Source organism: Phoxinus phoxinus (genome assembly GCF_949152265.1).
Source record: "Phoxinus phoxinus genome assembly, chromosome: 2".
Classification (NCBI taxonomy): Eukaryota; Metazoa; Chordata; class Actinopteri; order Cypriniformes; family Leuciscidae; genus Phoxinus; species Phoxinus phoxinus.
Genome location: NC_136877.1, coordinates 48970501 through 48991651, shown reverse-complemented (window position 1 = coordinate 48991651; position 21151 = coordinate 48970501). Strand labels below are relative to the sequence as shown.

At 38.7% G+C, this 21151-nt stretch overlaps 1 protein-coding gene across 3 annotated transcripts in view; it reads right to left on the bottom strand.

The window, feature by feature from the left end:
- The window catches only part of intu (inturned planar cell polarity protein), a 41803-nt gene that overhangs the window by 5144 nt on the left and 15508 nt on the right, over positions 1-21151 (bottom strand). For 2 of the 3 annotated variants that reach the window (XM_079605355.1, XM_079605353.1), the window contains exons 4-13: positions 16034-16231; positions 10708-10826; positions 8772-8861; positions 7631-7708; positions 7160-7343; positions 5764-5817; positions 5528-5590; positions 3651-3857; positions 1768-2271; positions 824-918 (exon numbers count right to left, since the gene is read on the bottom strand). In XM_079605355.1, coding sequence (XP_079461481.1) covers positions 824-918; positions 1768-2271; positions 3651-3857; positions 5528-5590; positions 5764-5817; positions 7160-7343; positions 7631-7708; positions 8772-8861; positions 10708-10826; positions 16034-16231 — 1592 coding nt within the window. The remainder of the gene's footprint in view (positions 1-823; positions 919-1767; positions 2272-3650; positions 3858-5527; positions 5591-5763; positions 5818-7159; positions 7344-7630; positions 7709-8771; positions 8862-10707; positions 10827-16033; positions 16232-21151) is intronic. The other variant, XM_079605354.1, reaches the window with a different exon arrangement.

Sequence of the window (21151 nt, the reverse complement as noted above, 5' to 3'; positions counted from 1 at the left end):
ACTTACTCTACACTTGTTTCAATCCTGCATGACATTTCTTCAATGAAACACAAAAGTTAAAAATGACAAAAACACTATGGCCTGGTTTCATAGACAAGGCTTAGATTAAGCCAGGATTAAGCCTAAATTCAATTGGGACATTTAAGTAGCTTTTATAAATATGCCTTAAAAAAACATTACTAGTGTGCATCTTGAGACAAACCAATGGATTTGTCAGTGCAAGTTGCTTTCAGATGTTCACTTCAGACATGTATTTTAGTCTGGGACTAGCTTAAGCCTTGTCTGTGAAACCGGGGGTTTATAAGTATGAGAGTCCCTGAGACTAGATGGTGTTTAACTGTACGTTCACACCGCCACCGACTTGAGCTTCCAAAGTCACCGGAAGTCATTCATTTTCAATGGAAGCTGGCTTCTCAGCTGCAAGGAGCGTCAAATCCCTCTGCGTCGCGTTTTGAGCGTCAATCAGAAAGTTGAAAGTAGCTCAACTTTATGGTAATGAGCTATGACGCGGTTCAGCGGCAAAACGCCAGCAACCAATCGGAATATAGACGTCCTTCACGCTGGCTGATTCCGGAGAAACATACGATGTAAACTTTCGTTCCTACCAAACGGTTATAAAAATGCTGTCATTATAAAAGGTTTCTAGTGTCAATGTATTGCTTGTTTTTTTCTGTTTACATTTAATGTTGTGACACTTCTCTCCGCTGCTACGTCAGAGCGGCCAAACAAGCTTCCCCGTACTTTTTGACAAGCGTCCTTGACAGGGCGGCCAGAGCTTCTTTGCAGCTCAAGTCGGCGGCGGTGTGTACGTACAGTAACTCACTTGAGAACATTGTGCATCTCCTCAGTCTCCCTGTCAGTGAGACTCTTCTTCAGCGAGCCCAGGTAGAACGGGTTCGGGTGCTTCAACCGGGGAATCTGACAGAACACACACACACACAGACACACACACACAAAACATCACGCAAGGATTGGATAACAGTTTTGTGTTGGACTATACAAAATATTATTGAAGAGCATTTAAATCTGGAATGTAAAAGAAAAAGCCTAAACTTAATAAAATAAAATGTAAAATAAAATAATAAAAATTATAGTTTGTGCTTGACTATACAAAATACTATAATGTAAAAGAAAAAGCCTAAACTTAATAAAATAAAATGTAAAATAAAATAATAAAAATTATAGTTTGTGCTTGACTATACAAAATACTATAATGTAAAAGAAAAAGCCTAAACTTCAAAACTAAACTAAACGCAGCATCAGGAACTACCGTTAAAAATGTTATATATATATATATATATTAGGGCTGTGAAACGATTAATCGCATCCAAAATAAAAGTTTGTGTTCACATAATAAATGTGTGTGTACTGTGTATAATTATTTTGTATTGTAAATACACACACGTGCATGTATATATTTAAGAAAAATGTGTTATTTATATATATAATATTTATATATAATATACATTTTATATAAATCTATATATTTCTTAAATATATACAAGCATGTGTGTGTATTTATATATATAAAATAATTATACACAGTACACACACATTTATTATGTGAACACAAACTTTTATTTTGGATGCGATTAATCGTTTCACAGCCCTAATATATAAATATATATATATATAAAATATGGGTGTGTGTATATATATATATGATTGCTTGAACATGTTCGTGACAGTTTGTGAGATTGACCTCTGTAAAATGTAACATTTAAAACTAATGAACTGTACACATAAACTGTAATTAATGTAAGAGACCTTGAAAAATCCTGCACTTCCCAAGCTGCCGTCGGATCCCCCCGAGCCGAAAGAGTCCCTGCGTGTCCCACTGGAGGCGTCCGGCGTGGCGTGAGGACTCAGACCTGAGGTGAAGGAGTCCGCGTGACCCTCGCTGCCGCTGTCAGACACACTCCTCTGAGGACTCGGCCTTCGTCCTCTTAGACTCGCGGACCCCGATCCCGCCTCCCCGAACAGACTCCGCCGCATCCCGCCTGGAGACGGGGGTTTGATCGCAGCGGTCAGACGGTTGAGGATCGGCGAGCTGCCGATGTCCCGCCCACCGGCCGGAAGGAACCAATCAGAGCAGGAGAGGCAGGGAGTGGGTGGGGCCGAGAGGCGCTCCTCGATCGAGGCGTCCAGACTCTCCAGCTGAAGAAGTGTGGCTTTGACCTGGTCCACGTACACGCAGTCGGGACCTGGAGATCCCAGAGCGGGAGACGCACAGCCACCGGCCTCCAGCAACACACACTGCATGAAGTGCCTCTGGAAACACACGTCAGGAAAAACAGCTTTTATAGTCATACCAAAATGAATTCATTCAGACACCATTTCTCACATTATCACAGTTTGTTCGCTATAGTTTAGTAACAAGTGCACTAACGTTCAAAAGTTTAATGCCGGCAAGATTTTCTCATGTCTCTTCAGCCCTATTCGCACGGGATTAGTATTATCTAGGGACCTCTAGTCATTTGTTGTAATAATTGTGGAGGTTGTCTTTGATCTTAATCCCGTGCGAATCGGCCATGTCTGTAAATTGTAAAGTAATAATTCCCCCGCAAATGACCCAACATATTTCGCCGAACACCGACGTTCTGTGATAATATTAGTCCCGTGCGAATCGGCATCTCTGATTTTGTCCAGGATTTGTGTGGGGCTGTATATATTTTTTCAAGGTATTTCTTTCCTTTGCGCCTTTTAATTAATCTTTCGCGAAGAATGGAAGCTGCGTTGGAGTGTTTTGGGCACTGGGTCATATCGCACACCGACACCATATACAATTTGCAGAAAAAAGCTGAAAACCACCAAGAGCGAAGACAAAAAGATGGATGACATTTAACAGCATGCCTGAAGTAATTCTTCTGTTTATGATATAACATGCGTACATCTAGACCTATAACGACAAGACATTTCCAAACAATAGCCCATCAAAAAAATAATGCACAATCAAGCAAGGGGGTTTCACATCATAATTCGAGTTTAATGTTACAAATAAATCAAACGTAAACCTTGAGCTATTCGATTTTAACCTGGTGAAATGTTTTTTGTTTTTTATCCATCTAACCAGACCCTCAACCATACGCAAAAAGCCATCTAGTCGCCCACTGAAAACAGATTTCCACTGGGCTAAAATAAATATAATATGGGTATAAACTAAAAATTTTATATCCGGGTTGCGGGAGAAAAGTCAGTAAATTCGAGTAAAATCACAGGCTTCGCTTATCCCGTGCGAATGCGCCACACGAAATTCAGATGTCGGGGGCTAATTTCTAAATCACACAAGGTCCCTAGATAATACAAATTCCGTGCGAATAGGGCTTTATGCTCATCAAAACTGCATTTATGTGATCAAATATACAGTAAAAATGTGAAAAATTATAAAATGTTAAAATAACTGGTTTCTATGTGAATATATAGTCAAATGTAATTTATTCCTGTGATCAAAGCTGAATTTTCAGCATCATTACTCCAGTCTTCAGTGTCACATGACCCTTCAGAAATCAGTATATGATGATTTGCTGCTCAAGAAACATTTCTGATTATTATCGATGTTGTCGTGCTGCTCTGCATGATTCTTAGATGATCAGAAAGTTGAAAAGAGCAGTGTTTATCTGTAATCTGTAGCGCAGTCAGCGCTCTCTCACCAGGCCCACTATGAGCAGGAAGTGTCGTGCGTGCGGCTGGCAGTATCCGGGGCTGATCTGGGACCTGCGCTGTGGAAACACCTCTCTCCACACCACCAGCTGTCCCACGCGCTGCTCAGACGCCAGCGGGAGCAGACAGTAGTGCTGACAGTACAAGCACACGTCCACAAGCTCTTCTTTAGGCAGGTGGTTCGCGATCAGATATCCCTGCCAGACAGACGGAGAAATACAGATCTGTGTTCTGGAAACATTATTGAAAAATGATCTGGGATAACTCTGCTAACAAGTACCTCAGTTGTGAAAAACAAAGAGTGTTTTAACCCTATAAAGCCTGCTGAATCATATTTGATATGCACATTTCTAAATGATCAACATGATCGCACACAATCTACTACAGTCCTTCTGTTGTCTGATTGATAGTTCATACTTTTTTAGTAACAGCTTGTGGTTCATGTGTCTTTATGCTGTGAAATCTGCACTGACTTTTAATCAAGTAGACTAAAGAATGACTTTTATATTGCTATTAATATTTCAAGATGAACACTTACTGGACTGTAGCCGCTTAGGTTTACTTGATTATTCATACATATTTTTTTAGAAAAACATGTTAAAATGTGAGTCTCGAAAATATGATTCATCAGGCTTTTGAGGAAGGTTTATTAGTTCATCTCTCAATCATCATTGTATTGCATTGCATTATATGTTTTAAAACTACTGAGTTTTGATATGAAACTAAGCATTTAAATATCATCTTATGACCTATTATTGGCAGATATACACTGTAAAAAAAATCTAAATTTTTTAATTGGCCCAAGTGAAATTCTGTAAAATAAATGTAATTAATTGTTGCAATAGTCTGTTAACATTGGCTCAATGAGAAATAATATGTCAGACTAAGTGAAAAATTTAGATGTTATCAGTCACTAGAAAATTTTGACTTGGGGATGTAATTTTTTTTTACAGTGTAGAGAGACGACTGATATTTATATGCATTTTATGCAAGTAGTCTGTAATAATGTTATAAAGATCTTAATAATTTACACTAAAGCTGTCAGAATTGCATATTTTGGCCATATAAATATCAGCATCTGCACCAAATCGCATATTTTTGCATAAAATTGATTTTAATAAATAGATAAATTGTTTTTTAGCTCCTCAAGTATGAGCCAATCAAGCCTGATCTTTCAAATCTGACATTCACCAGAAAACACATGCATGCATTCACCTTTTTACATTTATTTTAAGGATTTTGTCTAAAGATTTAACAAACTATTCCATTTCCAAAAAAAAAAAAAGATTAGTTACTCGAAGCCTTTATGTATAATGCATGTTATAATGCATTATATGTTTTCATAAATAATTGTAACCAAGTTAAAATGTCTTGTTACATCTGAAACTGGTTGTTTGTCATGTGTTTTTTTAATGCATTATACTTTCTAAAGGTGTGTTCAATGAATAGATAAGTGTTGTAATGTATTATAACTGTGGTTACAATTATTCATGAGACCGTACAATGCATAGTTACTAAATACATTTATAATGCATGCAATATAAATGCTTTAAGTAAAAAATTGGTGTTGCCAAATTATTTTTCTGGCTATTATCACAAGGTTAAAGGAGCAACAGATGTAGACTTGATAACGAATCAATCGTCTTCACATCATCATTCATAATTAAAAGAGTCTCTTCATCTGACAGCTGTATTCACAAGAAGCGGCGTGTCCCCCTTCTGTCAGACTCGTTTCAGAGATGAACAACACTCCTTTACAAGCATGATTACCTTTCAATGACCCACTGACAGCAGCAGTGTAACGCTTGCTATGTGTGACACTGAGTGACACATGATAATATACGGCTTCAGGAGATTCAGGACTCACCTTGTAAAACAGACAGGAGCCCAAGATGACGTACAGACGCCTCATGCCGTAGAAATCCTCAGACTGACCAATGAGAGAACAGAGAAAGAACAGTGTTATTTTATCATCATTATTATAGTTTTTGTTGATATTTTGAATTAGATTAGTCATGATAATGTAACACCAACGTTTTTTCCATATTTCTGGAGTTATGACAATAAAAAGACCAGTTATATGAGCACAATAACTCCTCTTACCATGTCACCAAAGTCCGACGACTCAAAGTCTGAGAGGACAGTGTCCACTTCAACCTGGAGAAAGAGTCAGAACATAATGAAAACCTGAGACCTTGTGTCATTTATTAATATGCCCACATTGTAGCAGCTGCGTGAGGATGTTCACCGAAAAACATAAGAACATATGGATTTGGAGTAATTGATGAAATATTCTGTTTTAACTACTGTATGAGAAACAGTATTTGAGACATTTAATTATAGCTCATGCATCAGCCATGTTTCCATCCACCTATTTTTATGAGAATTTTGGGATATACCATAAAAAAAAAACGCTGGATGGAAACAGGATGCACATCTGATAAGATTATCTGATAAGAAAACATGCGCGTTTACAGAATAAATCCCTTGATGTGCAACAACAAACTCACGTTACTTTGCTTCAGCAGTGGATGTGATTGGATAACTGGACTAACTAGCGGACTAATCACATCACAGCATCTCAAAAATTGGTTTGGTGGTTCTGAAACGCCTGAGCCAAAGTCTGTCATCAGAATGACTATTTGCTAACCACCACATCAGGAAAAAGAGACGACCCAAAACACGAGTTCAGATGGCACACAAGAGCTCGCTGGTAGCCTATACGCTGAGTTGCGATTCATTTTTGTGACGCGCTCCACAAACTTCACGGAAAGGAAACCGGGATGGCAGAAAGCAGCATCCTGTTTGTTTCTTTATTTTACAAAAGCACAATGTTTTGTTTTTATTGTGAGTGTAAAGTGTTCACATATATAAATAGACTATTTACAGTTTCGAATGATGTCTTACTCTTATCTGCATGACCATAAATGACGGAGTATGTTAAGTTGTTTCCGCTTTTATATTGAGACAAGTCATTTGGCATTGTGCAGATATTGTGTCGTGGAAGTCCAGTGATGAAATATGTGTGTCCTGGAAAAGGGAAGCCGCTTCACTCGCTGTCTGCGTGTGGAAAGGTGGAGGAGACTCGGATGTAGATGGCACTCCTTCTCGCTCATATTTCTGCGGTTTCTTGAAAAAGCGTAATATTGAACTTTGTGCATCCGCCATTGTCACCGCATGTTAACGAACTCTCGAAGTTATAATAGAAGTTATTCTATTTATTTTGTACTTTTATAACACAAAAGATGCTTTTCAGTTTTGTTTGGTCAGATTGTGTCCAAATACCAAATACTCTTTTGCAGGAGTGTATTCAGTTTACTGCGTAGTGTTTAGGAGGCTTCACTGTACAAACTAGGGGACTAAATGCCTCTAATGGCACAAACTGTTATTTGCACTACGGTCTGTTCAAAATTGGGGGTTTGTTGTACCGAACTCGTATCGAACCGTGACTTCTTGTGTGCCGTTACACCCCTATTACTTCGTCATCTGGCAGTCATACCTTTATGTCTGCTGGTAAAGTGAGCCAGCGGACGGCTGGTAGACCGTCTAAGAAGAGGGTCGCTGAGATATCGGGGGTGGGCGGTCTGGAGCTGTCAATCAAGCGTGAGGGCTGGATGAGCTGCTGAAAGAAGAGGCAGAAGAAGTGATCCAGACGAGGAACGTTCTCCGCCTCACAGAACCCGCTGAAGAGAGACAGAGTTCACAGAGACAGCCTTTATACACCGATCATCTGATATTATCAAATATATATCTGCACTGAAAACATTTGGTGTAGGATTTGCATAATTTGCACTCAGAAATGGCAAGTCGTTTTCACAAATAATTACAAAGAAACAGCAAGTAACACGTTGAGTGAAATGTGTAATTTTAAAGTAGAAAGTGTACTCCAATAATCTTAGTTTTATATAAAAAATTGTTTGTACAGTGTACAGATACATAAAGCTCTCAAGACATATATAGAAATACACACCTGTCAAGAGAACCGTACATGACCCTGAGCGTTCGGACAATCCCCTCGATCACAGTTTGCAGATACAACAGAGGAACCCTGTGGCACAAACACAAACTAAACCGAGAGCTAAACCAACAGAGACATCGAACATTTACCCCGAAGAGAAAACTGAATGAAAACCAGCATTCAAAAATTGAGAGATAAACATAAACTATGCTAAAAATAGATATAAAATAAGAGGTGGACAGGTTTTTTTTTTTCACCTTTGCACCTCTTACTTTATAGAAAAATATTATAAAATAAAAATTTTCCAAAAAGCATTTTGGAGCATCACTTGAGAGACTTGAATGCAGTGAGAGCTGATGTGCTGTGGTTTTTAACGCTACATTCTGATAATACATTCTAGGGACCGAATGTGTCAGTAGGAAGTGCACTTACTACTGAACCAGGGAGCAGATTGAGAAACGTCCTAAAGGCCCTGATACACTTTAAAGAGGTGGTAAAATGCCCTTTTCACAAGATGTAAAATAAGTCTCTGATGTCCCCAGAGTGTGTGTGTGAAGTTTTAGCTCAAAATACCCCACTGATATTTTTCTTACCCCACATATACTTTCTTAACCGCTGCTTTCTCATTTTGTGTGTGTGTTTATTTCATTTTTGAGAGGAAAGCGCGCAGCACATATTTACATATTCATCTATCAGGATGTTCACTAAAAGAATATCGCAGCAAAGCTATTTTAAACGTATTTTTACCTCGAAGCGTAGCATGAAAAACTTCTTGAGAGTCTTGAGAGACGTCATTCTTCAGTCATTTTTTCATTTTGAAGCAATAAACATCTAAATTTATCAACTGAATTCAGATAAACATCTGGGATTATGGATCAAGTTACTGAGATTATAATTTTTTATTGAGAAAGTGAACTGTCGGTGAGTAGGATGAATTCAAAGATCATAAGCTGAGCTGATTATAAAGATCAAAACCAATTACAATCACCAGAGTTATTATCTAGATTACAGATCCTCGTTTGCAGACGGGATGATTATAGAGGTTATCCTTCAGTTTTAGGAGCTGAGCTGATTATAATGACAGTTATTATGGTTATTATCTGGATTACAGTTGGCTGTTGGCAGGCGGGATGATTATAAAGATGAGAGTTACCTGCTGGCAGGTACAGCGATGACCAGCAGATTGGATCCTTCCTTCCAGTAGCCCACATGAACCAACTGCTGCTTGAGCCACAGAGAGGAGCTGAGGGACAAACAGAGGACATGTGACATGATATACGCCAATGCAACTATAGTAAACGCCAAAAGACAGAGTGGGAATTAAAATCTGTAATCTAGATATGCTCTTTGCAGATGATGTTGTCGTGTTGGTCCCATCACACCAGGACCTTCAGCATGCACTGGGACGGTTTGCAGCCGAGTGTGAAGCGGCTGGGATGAGAATCAGCACCTCCAAATCCGAGGCCATGGTCCTCAGTCGGAAAAAGGTGGCTTGCCTACTTCAGGTTGGTGGAGAGTTCCTGCCTCAAGTGGAGGAGTTCAAGTATCTCGGGGTCTTGTTCACGAGTGAGGGAAGGATGGAACGGGAGATTGACAGACGGATCGGTGCAGCTTCTGCAGTAATGCGGTCGATGTACCGGTCTGTCGTGGTGAAGAAAGAGCTGAGCCGCAAGGCGAAGCTCTCGATTTACCGGTCAATCTACGTTCCTACTCTCACCTATGGTCATGAGCTTTGGGTCATGACCGAAAGGACAAGATCCCGGATACAGGCGGCCGAAATGAGCTTTCTCCGCAGAGTGGCTGGGCGATCCCTTAGAGATCGGGTGAGGAGCTCGGTCACTCGGGAGGAGCTCAGAGAAGAGTCGCTGCTCCTCCGCATCGAGAGGGGTCAGCTGAGGTGGCTCGGGCATCTGTTCCGGATGCCTCCTGGACGCCTTCCCGGGAAGGTGTTCCGGGCACGTCCCACCGGGAGGAGACCCCGGGGAAGACCTAGGACACGCTGGAGAGACTATGTCTCTCAGCTGGCCTGGGAACGCCTCGGTGTCCCCCCGGAAGAGCTGGAGGAAGTGGCTAGGGAAAGGGAAGTCTGGGCATCTCTGTTTAGACTGCTGCCCCCCCGACCCGGCCCCGGATAAGCGGAAGAAGATGGATGGATGGATGGATGGATGAATCTAGATATGCTATAAACAGTAGAGCGTTGGCGCTTGCAACGCCAAGGTCATGGGTTCGATTCCCAGGGAAAGCAAGAACTGATTGGGAGGTAAAAATGTGTACCTTGAAATGCAATGTAAGTCGCTTTGGATAAATGCGTCTGATAAATAAATAAAAAGTAGAAGTAAAATGCACTGGTAAAGGCAAAAAGACTACACAACACTATATACTTCCCTCATACACTACTGTTCAAAAGTTTGGGGGTCAGTAAGATTTTTTCATTTTTTTTTTAAGAAATTAAAACTTTTATTCAGTAAGGAGAACACATTAAATTAATCAAAAAAGACATTTATAATGTTACAAAAAGATTGTTCACTCTAAAAAAATCCTGGGTTGTGTCAAAATGGACAAACCCAAACTGTTGGGTTAAAAATTTAATTGAAAAAACAAACAAACATGTAACCCAACGGTTGGGTTTGTCCATATTTGACCCAAATTTGGCTTAAAACAACCATGTCCTTTTTTATTCATCATGCTGTGATTTCGTTAGTTAATCGTTAGTAAAATTCGTAAACTAATTCGTACTAAAAATTAGTTTCATAGTTTTTCTGACAGTACAATAAAAAAAAGCATTTATTTAGCAGTCAACAAAAATTTGGTTTTAATTTTACGTACTGGTACTGCCAATTTAATGGGTTTTAATGTGTTTCCCTTTACATATCTATATATACATGTTTTTCATAACTTGCAGTTTGTTTCCTTGATGTTTTAATCCCATTAGGCTGTAGAAAACTGGCAGTGCACCTTGCATACTGAAAACCATTGTCATTATTACTTAAGTTTATGGAAACTTTGGGGTTTTTAAGAATGCAGTAATTTAGCTTAAGGCACCGTTTCTTTCGAAACACATCAAACGTCATCCACTGGCACGGTCTCACCTGACTATCTGTCCACCCGTGACGTTCTCCAGCATGTCACAGAGCGTCAGGAAAATCCCTCTCACCGCTTTCAGCTGGGCCGAAGCCTCGGACACCGGATACTGGTACAAAATCTCCTGCTGTACGGAGGAAAGACGGTTACGCTGACCCAAGCTCATTTCACTGCATTTATGCATGATCACACTGTGATATAAACGCTTTTATGGACTTTATTTGAAACATAATTTGCTTAAATGGAGGGCAAAGGTGTCAATAATGTCACAACATAAGCTAAATACCACTGCTAACTAACTAAAAATAGCATCACACTTAACAGTGTAGTTAATGTTACAAATAATTTTCAATGATTTAAAATAAAATAAAATATAAATAAGGATGAAAACCTGAAAAAAAAAAATGTTGCTTTGGCAACAAACTGAAATGAAATATATTGGTGTTGATATATTAAAATTACTATAACTAAAATGGGAATTAAAAAAAATGTTACAAATGTAATAAAAGCTAATAAAAATTATCAAATTAATAAAACAAACTAAAATTAAAATGAAAACTGAAAATATAAAAATAAAAGCCAATTCAAAATATTAATAAATACATGAATACTATATAAATGTAATAATAAAACTGTTTTCTAGTAGTGTTTTCAAAATAGTAAAGCTTAGCCTGTAAAAAGCTACTTTTCCCAAAACATTGCATTGCTGTTGTTATGTCACTGAACGAGATGAGGCAATAATCAAACATGTTTCTCTATGCAAAACAATAATTATGGTGAATTGTTAAAATTATTCAGATTATTCAAGTAAATGAAGCGATTTAATAACTTATGCATCAGTCTTTGCATCTTCTCTTATGAAAGGAAAATGAAATGTTTAGTCTAACTGTTCATCACTAAAACTTCGACTATGTTACAGAAATGAGCAGGTTTTCTAATTAATAAGCTCCTTTTTTTTGTAAAATCATAACCTAACTTATGAAATCAACACATTTACTTCTCTAAAACTTGTTCCTACTCTTATCATGAATGATTCATCAGTGCATTTTAAAATATTCCCCGTCTTATTCCTCCAATTCCCTTCTTATTTTCATCCTCTTTCTTAAAAAATGTCTTCAAACTCAGTTCACATCGACTTTAAATTACGAGTGGCTCGCAGCGCATAACTTTGCCAAGGACCGCATTTCCCCGTGAGGAATGTCCATTCTTCTCATCCGTAAACTGCAGCAGTGTGAGAGAGTTTGAGGTTTATCTGCAGGAGGGAACGAAGGGAGGGACGGTTCCTTTGTCATTTTGATTAGTATGCTGAGCAGGAACACTTCAACCTGGCAACGCTTCCAGACCGCGTGCATTTGAGTTTGTGTGAGAATGAAGTTCTTCAAACCGCAAGCCTTCACCCTCGAGACACACACACACACACACACACACACACACACACACACACACACACGCGCGCGTTATCTCTTACGCTCTAAAAGCTCAAGTCAGCGTTCAGAGGTGGTCGTCGTGGCCTGTGGTTTGGACAGCGCATAAAAACACACATTATAAACGCTCAAACTCACATTAGAGCTCGCGCTGCACTATCAATCACCGCAGACAGAAAGAGGTTTTTAAATGTGAGTCGGATTGCAGACACGCTTCTCTCAGCGAAGATTTAACACTGTAAATCAACTACTCTAGCCTATCAGCACCTGGAGGGATGCATTTACACAAGCCGCTTCAATGAGTGCAAAACTTCAGCCTGACAGTGACCGGCTGTAGGCCAATAAGCAAACTCAAATCTCAAATCTTCCTCATTCCTGCAGAGTTTACGTCAGCTGCGCTCAAACACACCTGGTCCTGGCGGTCTTTTTCCAAGCCCAATGACTCTGGTTAGTGGATTCAAGTCTGTTCAGTTTTAGTTGAATCTAATTATTAGTTGAACCCACGGGACTAGAAATGAAGAACCCTGCACTACGTTTGAAGTAATATTTAGCATGACAAATGTGTGTATAAATACTGTATATGTGTGTGTGTATATATATTTATATATATAAAATGTTATAACATATTTTGATGATATTTATTCTTGTAATACAGTAATAATATTATATTCTAATATTATAAAATATTATATTGTAAATTACAAGACTTTCTTTGTAAAATCAGCATAAATAACCTAATTTACTTCGCTAAATATTATTATTATTTTTTGTATTTTGATTTTAGAGTGAAATAAACTTATTCATTTCTGTGTATTTCACTCAAAAAATAAAAAATAAAAATTGAAATAATTTGTAACCAAGAAAATGTGGTTATTTATGCTGATTTTACAAAGAAATTCATAGCAATGTACAATATAATATTTTATAATATTATAATATAATGTTTTTACTGTATTACAAGAATACATATATATATATATATATGTGCAGTATGGAAATGTGTTTTGATTATGAAAACAATTGCACAATGCAAAAAAACATCAATGGCCTCACAAATATTCCTCACTTTCTATATGCAAAATATAATTGTCCTATTTTTGTTGTTTTTTTATTTAAAATTTTGACCTAAACGTGTTCTTTGTGAAATTCCCCCTGCATTTCCGACAATCCTAACTGTTAATGCACATTTTGCTTCTCTTTGTGAATTAAAGCGAGACAAGTCTCTAAAAGGAAAACTTTCCAAAGTCCTGACGAGTGGTTTTCCTCTCTGATGGGAACGTGGCGTCTCGCTGTGAATTATTCAGCCGGGACGAAGGCGAGCTTTTCCCTCTCTTCTCCTGTTTCCTCACGTCATGCTGACGGCTATAAACACGAGCGGCTGTTAGCGGCACAGCGGAGCCATTCATGCTCGCTTCTGGCACGATTTAACAGGGGGAAACTCTTCTGGATGGCGAAATCATGTTAACGGATTAAGCACTGAATAAAATCCACACAGCTGTTTTAGCTTTTCCCAATTCTCACAAGCTGAAAATAATATTTGTAATGCAATCAATGGGTGGAAAGCCTCTGAACATTCGGGGGCCTATCAAACACCCGCGCAATGCAGCGTCAGGCGCGGCAAGTGTTTTTTGCTAGTTTCAGCCTGACGCAGTTATCATTTTCACGTCCTGCGCCACGTTGTTTAAAGTGCACCTATTATGGAATTTTGAAATTTACCTTTCATGTAGTGTGTAACATAGATCTAAGTGAACAAAAACATCCTGCAAAGTTTGAAATATGAAAGTGCACCGTATATAAAGTTCTTGTCTTTCAAAAGTAAGAGTCGACTCTGAGTCATTTTTATGAATCGTTAGAAGACCGAAGCTTTTTCTCTGACTAGTTGACGTCAACTTGTCGAGTTATTTGAATACGATACGCCCACTTATTGCGCTCCAAGGCCAGCAGGGAAAACATCATGGCGACGAGACGCTGTGTTCTGAAGTGCGGCTCAAAAGCCAACTTTTTTCATCTGCCCAAGGAGGAGCATTTGAAGACTAAGTGGCTACAATTCATATATACAACTATACCACAGAAGTATAGTCCGAGCCTTGTGCTTTGTTCGCGCCATTTTGAAGACGATTGCTTTACCAACTTAAATGCACTCAAACTTGGATTCGCGATATTGAAGGAAGGTTCAGTTCCAAGTGTATTTGCATCAGCTTCCTCCTCCGTATCACAACCTGTAAGTGTTATTAATAATTTTTGCTTTTATATTTTATGTAGCATGCTTAATAATTATTTTGTTTGTTGTGTAAGCACCGTTTAGCTTCTAGGTCTTCAATGGCAATTGTATTGAGATATGTGAAGTGTTTGTCGTTGTTTTCGGAGTTGTCTAAAGAATAGAGTAATACCTCGTAGTAACGTAACTGCATTTTTTGTGTGTAAAAACGTTATGTTTATGCATCGGGCTAACGCAAACAAAGACTGATTGTGCTTTTACAATATGAACTCTGGGCTATGCTCGCTAACATAACATTACATTCTTTATCTTATTTTTCGTTTTTTACTACAAACTACAAAGCAGTGGACTATAATCATTATTATAACACAATTTAATTGATAAAAGCATCATTGTACTCCGTGTTAAAAATAAGTATTATCTCTGTAAACACTGCTGGGTCATCTGACCAATCAACGCAGATTAGCGTCGCGCAGAGGAGGGGTTTGGAAAACGAGTCGTTGAACGAATCATTTGGGAGTCGGTGAGCAAATCAGGTAAAAATAAATGCATATTATACGACAACAAAAGTGTTTTTTGTCATTGCATGTATGTAAAACTGTTGTTGGGGACTCCCACAACAACATTAGGAACATTTTAAATGTCATAATAGGTGCCCTTTAAATAGCAAATGCATTTGCGCCCATTTGTGCGCCCATGGCTGGTCTGAAAACAAGGTGTGTTTAACTGAAATAAACTGAGTCAATGGCGCAATATTTGTTCTGTAGTTTAAAGAGCGCATTAGTAATGTGTGCCTATAGGCGGGTCCACAGCACGTGTACACTCTGCTTATTACACACACAGGGAAGCGCAGCAGCACACAAACATATTAAAAATAAAAGGATTACAACGTAAAATATTATTATTGTGTACATATTAGGGCTGTAAACGAGTAATCGCGATTAATCGAATCCAAAATAAAAGTTTGTGTTTAGCCTACATAATATGTGTGTGTGTGTATTGTGTATAGTTATTTTGTATACGGTATATAAATACACACACATGCATGTATATATTTAAGAAAAATGTGTTATTTATATATAAAATAGTTCTATTCATATATAATATAAATCATATAACAATATATATGCAGTATAAAAATGCAAATATTTCTCAAATATATACATGCATGTGTGTGCATTTATATATACAAAATCATTATACACAACACACACACATATATTATGTAAACACAAACTTTTATTTTGGATTCGATTAATCGCGATTAATCGTTTACAGCCCTAGTACACAAAGATATGGTGGAATCCGGCTTGTCCCGTAGATGGTCTGCTAGCGCTTTAACCTCGCGCACGAGCTGATCCGTTTGCGCTCTGGAGAAGCGTTCAGTTTTTTCGCTATCAAATTCCGTCATGTAAATAGCGAATCCGCCACGGCGCAAGCGCAACTGGCTTTTATAGGGAATGTGAGATGCGACTCTGATTGGTTTAACGCACGTAAAGCCCAAAACACACCCATTACTCATTAAGAGGATAGGGATAGCACTTTAAGATCAAGCGCCGGGAGCGCCGACCATTTGTCCCGTCGGTAAACTAGCAGAAGTGGATTCGGACTCGCCCTAACTGCACTTGCGCCCTGCGCTTTAGACCATGCGTTTAGATGGTTAAAATAGGGCCCTAAGTGGAGCAGACTGACCTCCTCCTGCGGCGACTCAGAGTCCAGTTTGAGTGAGAGGTACATCACTATGTGCGGTACATGTGCGATGGACATCTGGAGCTCGACTGTGTCCTCGCCCCACAGCAGTCGGACCAGCTGACTGACCGGAGGAGGCGGTTTGGGTCTCGAGTCCGGGCCGCTCCCGACGGGACACACCGTCTCCAGAGTTAACCTCACCTGAGAAACACAGAGAAAAAATCTGAAATAAATACTGATGATAAAATGAAAATACCAACTATGAATAATCTTTGGTTTGACTGTAAGATTGTAGACACCAGATATAATGTGATATTTTGTATTAGTGGGTGCAGGACACTATGGTACATTTATGTAAGTGAGGATAGCAAAATAAAGTAACTGTGGCATATTATATTCAAAAAATTATCATACAGTGACTGCCAGTCAAATATATACAAATTTGGGACCAAAAATTATTCAGATACTTTGACCTGCCCATGTTTTGCTGAAGTGTTTTTACTTTAAATTACTAATGTGACATGTTTACACCACAGACTGAACAAAATGAAGCATTGCTTGGTGATTGTTTGAGCCAAACTGATATTATCTAATTGTGTAGTTAAATTTAACATCTGACAGATATTCAACTTAATTCATTTGTGAGACAGTCTAACAGAAGGACGGACAAAACCAGTGAAATATCAACTGATTTCATAACTCTTGAGTTCTTGTCATATTTTATTAACATTTTCTAAACTATAGCAAATAAACTGTGATAATGTGAGAAATGTTGAAGGTGTCTGAATACATTTTGGTTTGACTGTATCTTAGCTGAGAAACCAGGACTCAGGATTCAGGACTTTTTTATTTATTTACTCAACTTATAAATTAAAAGTTGGTCTATTTTTTCTATGAAATAATTTCTAACTAAATAATTTGTACATTCTATGAATGTACAAACAAGATTCCCTCCCAAGGCATATGCAAAATTAAGAGGCGGGGCCTTGTTGAGTTAGTTAGTAGTGTGTTAACTCGTGGTTACGCTAGAAGCGCTTGACCAATCACAACACACTGGTCCAACCGACCAATCACAGCACACTGTGCTTTTCAGAAGGAGGAGCTTCGTAGAGACAGGAACTAAACTGATCATTACTGACAGACTGGGAAAAGAGGAGCTGCAACTGTGGAGAATATGGGGGAAATAATGTGTTTTTTGAACATTCAAGCTTGAAAAACTCTTCTAGTAGAGCCCAAAAACAACAACACAGCACAGAAAAGAACGCTAATGGTGACTTGCCATAACTTCCATAAGACATCCTTCAAAAACAATAAGACAAATCGGTCAACCTTTAGATTAGGGTCCAATTCTCACTATTAACCATGAATTTTGCCACAATAAACTCATAATTACTGCTTATTAATAGTTAGTAAGGTAGTTGTTAAGTTTAGGTGGATGTAGAATATGGTCATGCATTAATATTAGCATTCATATTACTAGGATACTGACTGTTTATTAGTACTTATAAAGCACATAAGCAACTAGTTAATAGTGAGAATTGGACCCTAAACTAAAGTGTTACCAAAAAATCATACTGACCCAAATGTTTGAATGCTAGTGTACAAATATTTCAGTTCGATTTATGATTTAAGTTGGACATGTAGCCCAGGACTTCTGCTACAAGAAACAGTGAGATGACTAAAAGCAACAGCGCCCATCTGTGAGTTAACAGCGCTCAGAGAGCGGCGCATCCACTCCCACTCGCCGGTTTAACATGCAGGACAGACACACACGAGTGTTAGCTGACCGCGAGCAGCTGGACGGCAGTGCTGAGCTGGAAAAAACAAGCCTGTCATTAAGAGATGTGGGAGACTGCCGATTTCAGATCACATCGAGACATGTGACCCTGGATCACAAAGCCAGTCACGAGTCGCACGGGTATATCTGTGGCAATAGCCAACTATACATTTTCTCAATGTTTCGATTTATTTTTGCACCCTCAGATTCCAGATTTTCTAATAGTTGTATCTCGGCCAAATATTGTCTTATCATAACAAATCAATGGAAAGCTTTTTTATTCAGTTTTCTGATGATGTATAAATCTCAATTTTAAAAAATTGCCCTGGTTTTGTGGTCCAGGGTCACATATTAGGCTATATCATTATACATTACGGCCAATGCTAGTTACGGCCAATGCTAGTCACCACTCGTTTAGATTATTACAATGCACTTTACACTGGTCTTAGCAAATCACTTATGGCACGATTACAACTAGTAATCAGCTGCTCGTCTTTTAACTGGAACTCGGAAATTTGACCATATTTCACCCATCCTCCAATCCCTCCACTGGCTCCCTGTGCACTTTCGCACTGATTTTAAAATTATTTTATTTGTTTTTAAATGTCTGCATGGCCTGGCCCCCCAGTACATGTCTGATCTGCTCGTGCCCTTCACCCCCTTTCGTTCGCTCCGGTCGGCTGACCAGGCACTGCTGGTCGTCCCCAAGACCAAACGCAAATCCAGAGGTGACCGTGCGTTTGCCGTGGCAGCTCCGAGACTCTGGAATGAGCTGCCTTTGCACATCACACTGACTGAGTCTCTTTCTGTTTTTAAATCCCGTCCTAAAACTCATTTATTTTCTTTGGCTTTTAACTCAGTTTGAGGGTTGACTTTCAGTTTTGTAATACTGTTGTATTTATCTTTATAGTTAATTATTTTTTTATTATTTTTTTGTTGCGCCTCTGTTGTATATTATTGTTTATTTATAGACTGTGTTCAGCACTTTGGTCAACAGTGTTGTTTTTAAGGTGCTTTATATATAAAGGTGGATTGGATTGGATTGGAGTTGTCTTTCTGATAGACAAAACTCAATGACTGTTGCTTGACTGGCTGACACTTGATGCAAGTATTATTGTTTACTCAGATGTGCTTCCAAAAACATATAATATATTAAAAATATATGATACTTGCATTACTGTTTAAAAGTTTGAGGTCGGTAATATTTTTTAATGCTTTCAAAAGAAGTCTCTTATACTCCCCAAGGATGCATTTATTTAATAAAACATACAGTAAAAGCCGTAATATTGTGAAATATTATTACAATCTCAAATAACTGTTTTCTATTTTAATATATTGTAAAATGTAATTTATTCCTGCGATCAAAGCTGAATTTTTAGCATCATTACTCCAGTCTTCAGTGTCACATGATCCTTCAGAAATTATGATTTGCTTTTCAAGAAACATTTATGATTATTATCAATGTTGAAAACACTCAGGATTCAGAAAGTTCAAAAGAGCAGCATTTATTGAAATAGATTCTCTTTATTGTATCTTTTGATCAATCTAATGCAGGCATAGATTAGCAAGGCCCTGTTTACATCCGGTATTAAGATCTTACGACACTAAATTCAGGTGTAAACGGGTTTAAAACACTTTGAGCTCGTCCACTTTCCACTTCCAGAGTATGTTTTTCCGGGTGCGTTCATATGTAAAAAGTTCCTGGTGTCAGTGTCCAAAGAAAGACCAGTGTGGACATGATGATTTTGTTCCTGTGGTGCAGTAGAAAATGAACAATCACACAATGCTTACCTTACAGTTTCATAAATCACCAGCCGAGACTCATTTTAAAATCTTGGCACGTCTCTGGAAACCTCACAAGAGCACAGTTCCTCAACCCTAATATCATAATAGCCTCGCCTGTCCTTTTTTGTCCTATGGTGTAATTTGCTATCGGTTCTCGTCCTTTAATCACTTTCTCCCTCTCTCTTCTCCACAGGATAATGGCTCTTTTCCTGTGGCCTACAAAAAACAAGCGTTACCGTAACCGCCGTCGCTGCCGTGGCGACAGAACTCTGTAATTTCAACATTCCATCCTCTCCTAGGCAACAGAGTGAACAAAACCAGCTTGAGAAGGGATCAAACGAAACGCATTCTCGGAGAGAAGCAGCGTCTAGCGGTGGTTATAGAAAAACATAGAGTTGCATCAAAAAGTAACAGCACAGCGTTCATGACTGTAGCATAATTGGTGTGAGGCAAGTTGCATGCCAAAGTTGGAGTTAGGGCTTTGTTCAAATGCTTTACACGTAGGGGTGCACCAATATATTCAATACAAAATGCATAGACAATCTGTATTGTGTATACTTCACCAAAAGACAGGGCTCTCAAGTCTCACGCATTGGGCGTGAGACACACGCATTTCAACCCCTGCACACGCTCACACGCCACACCTTGTGTTTCTCACGCTGAGGAGTGAGGGATAACCATAGACAGTAGGGGGATAACTTGTCCCGCTATACAATTAATGGACGAGGCGCAGGCAAACGGAGGGAAGTTCTCTGCCGAGTTCATAGCATCAGTCTCGAGTTATACAGAGTTAAATGCCAGCTTCCAGCCAATCAGAAATTAGAATGTGTTGTTTCCGGGTAAATTACGTGTTCCGGCTCCAAGCACGTTCGTTACTAGGCAACACGCGCAGTCGCGCACATACAGAGTGGAAGTTGGAAGAGCAAGATCTGATGAATGCGGTTTGCGGTAGGAACCTCTTAATTTAAAACAAATTTTTTTTATGATTCGTGGACGAAATCTCTCGCCTGTGATCAAAGACAGTGAGCGCTGATGTTGAGGACTATAGCCAAATTCATGCAAAATTATTTTTGATGCAGTCAAAACTCTCCAACTGCTTAATTTAAAGTGGTCATCGGATGCAAAATTCACTTTTATATGGTGTCTGCATATAAATGTGTCTTTGCAGTGTGTGGACACAACCACCATACAATGAAAGAACCCACTCACTTTTTTTTAATCCTCAAAAAGCCAAAAAATTGTTGCTCATTATCATTTAAAGAGACATGCACCGAAACGAGTCGCTGTGAACAGAGCTGTTTTTGAGGAGGAAAAAGGGTGTTTTACACAACCATTGAGGAATTTTAACCAAAGTAACTTATGTTACAAACTTTACATGAAGAAACCAAAGAATTATACCAATTTGTGGAAAATGGGCATCCGATGACCCCTTTAAAGGTGACCGTTTGAGCAGATTTGGAAGGCTGTCTATGATTGCCAAAATGGTTTTAATTTGCATTTGCGCTGGTCAATTAGGAACAATTGGCAAAATTGAACTGCTAGCAAAAATTTAAGCGAAT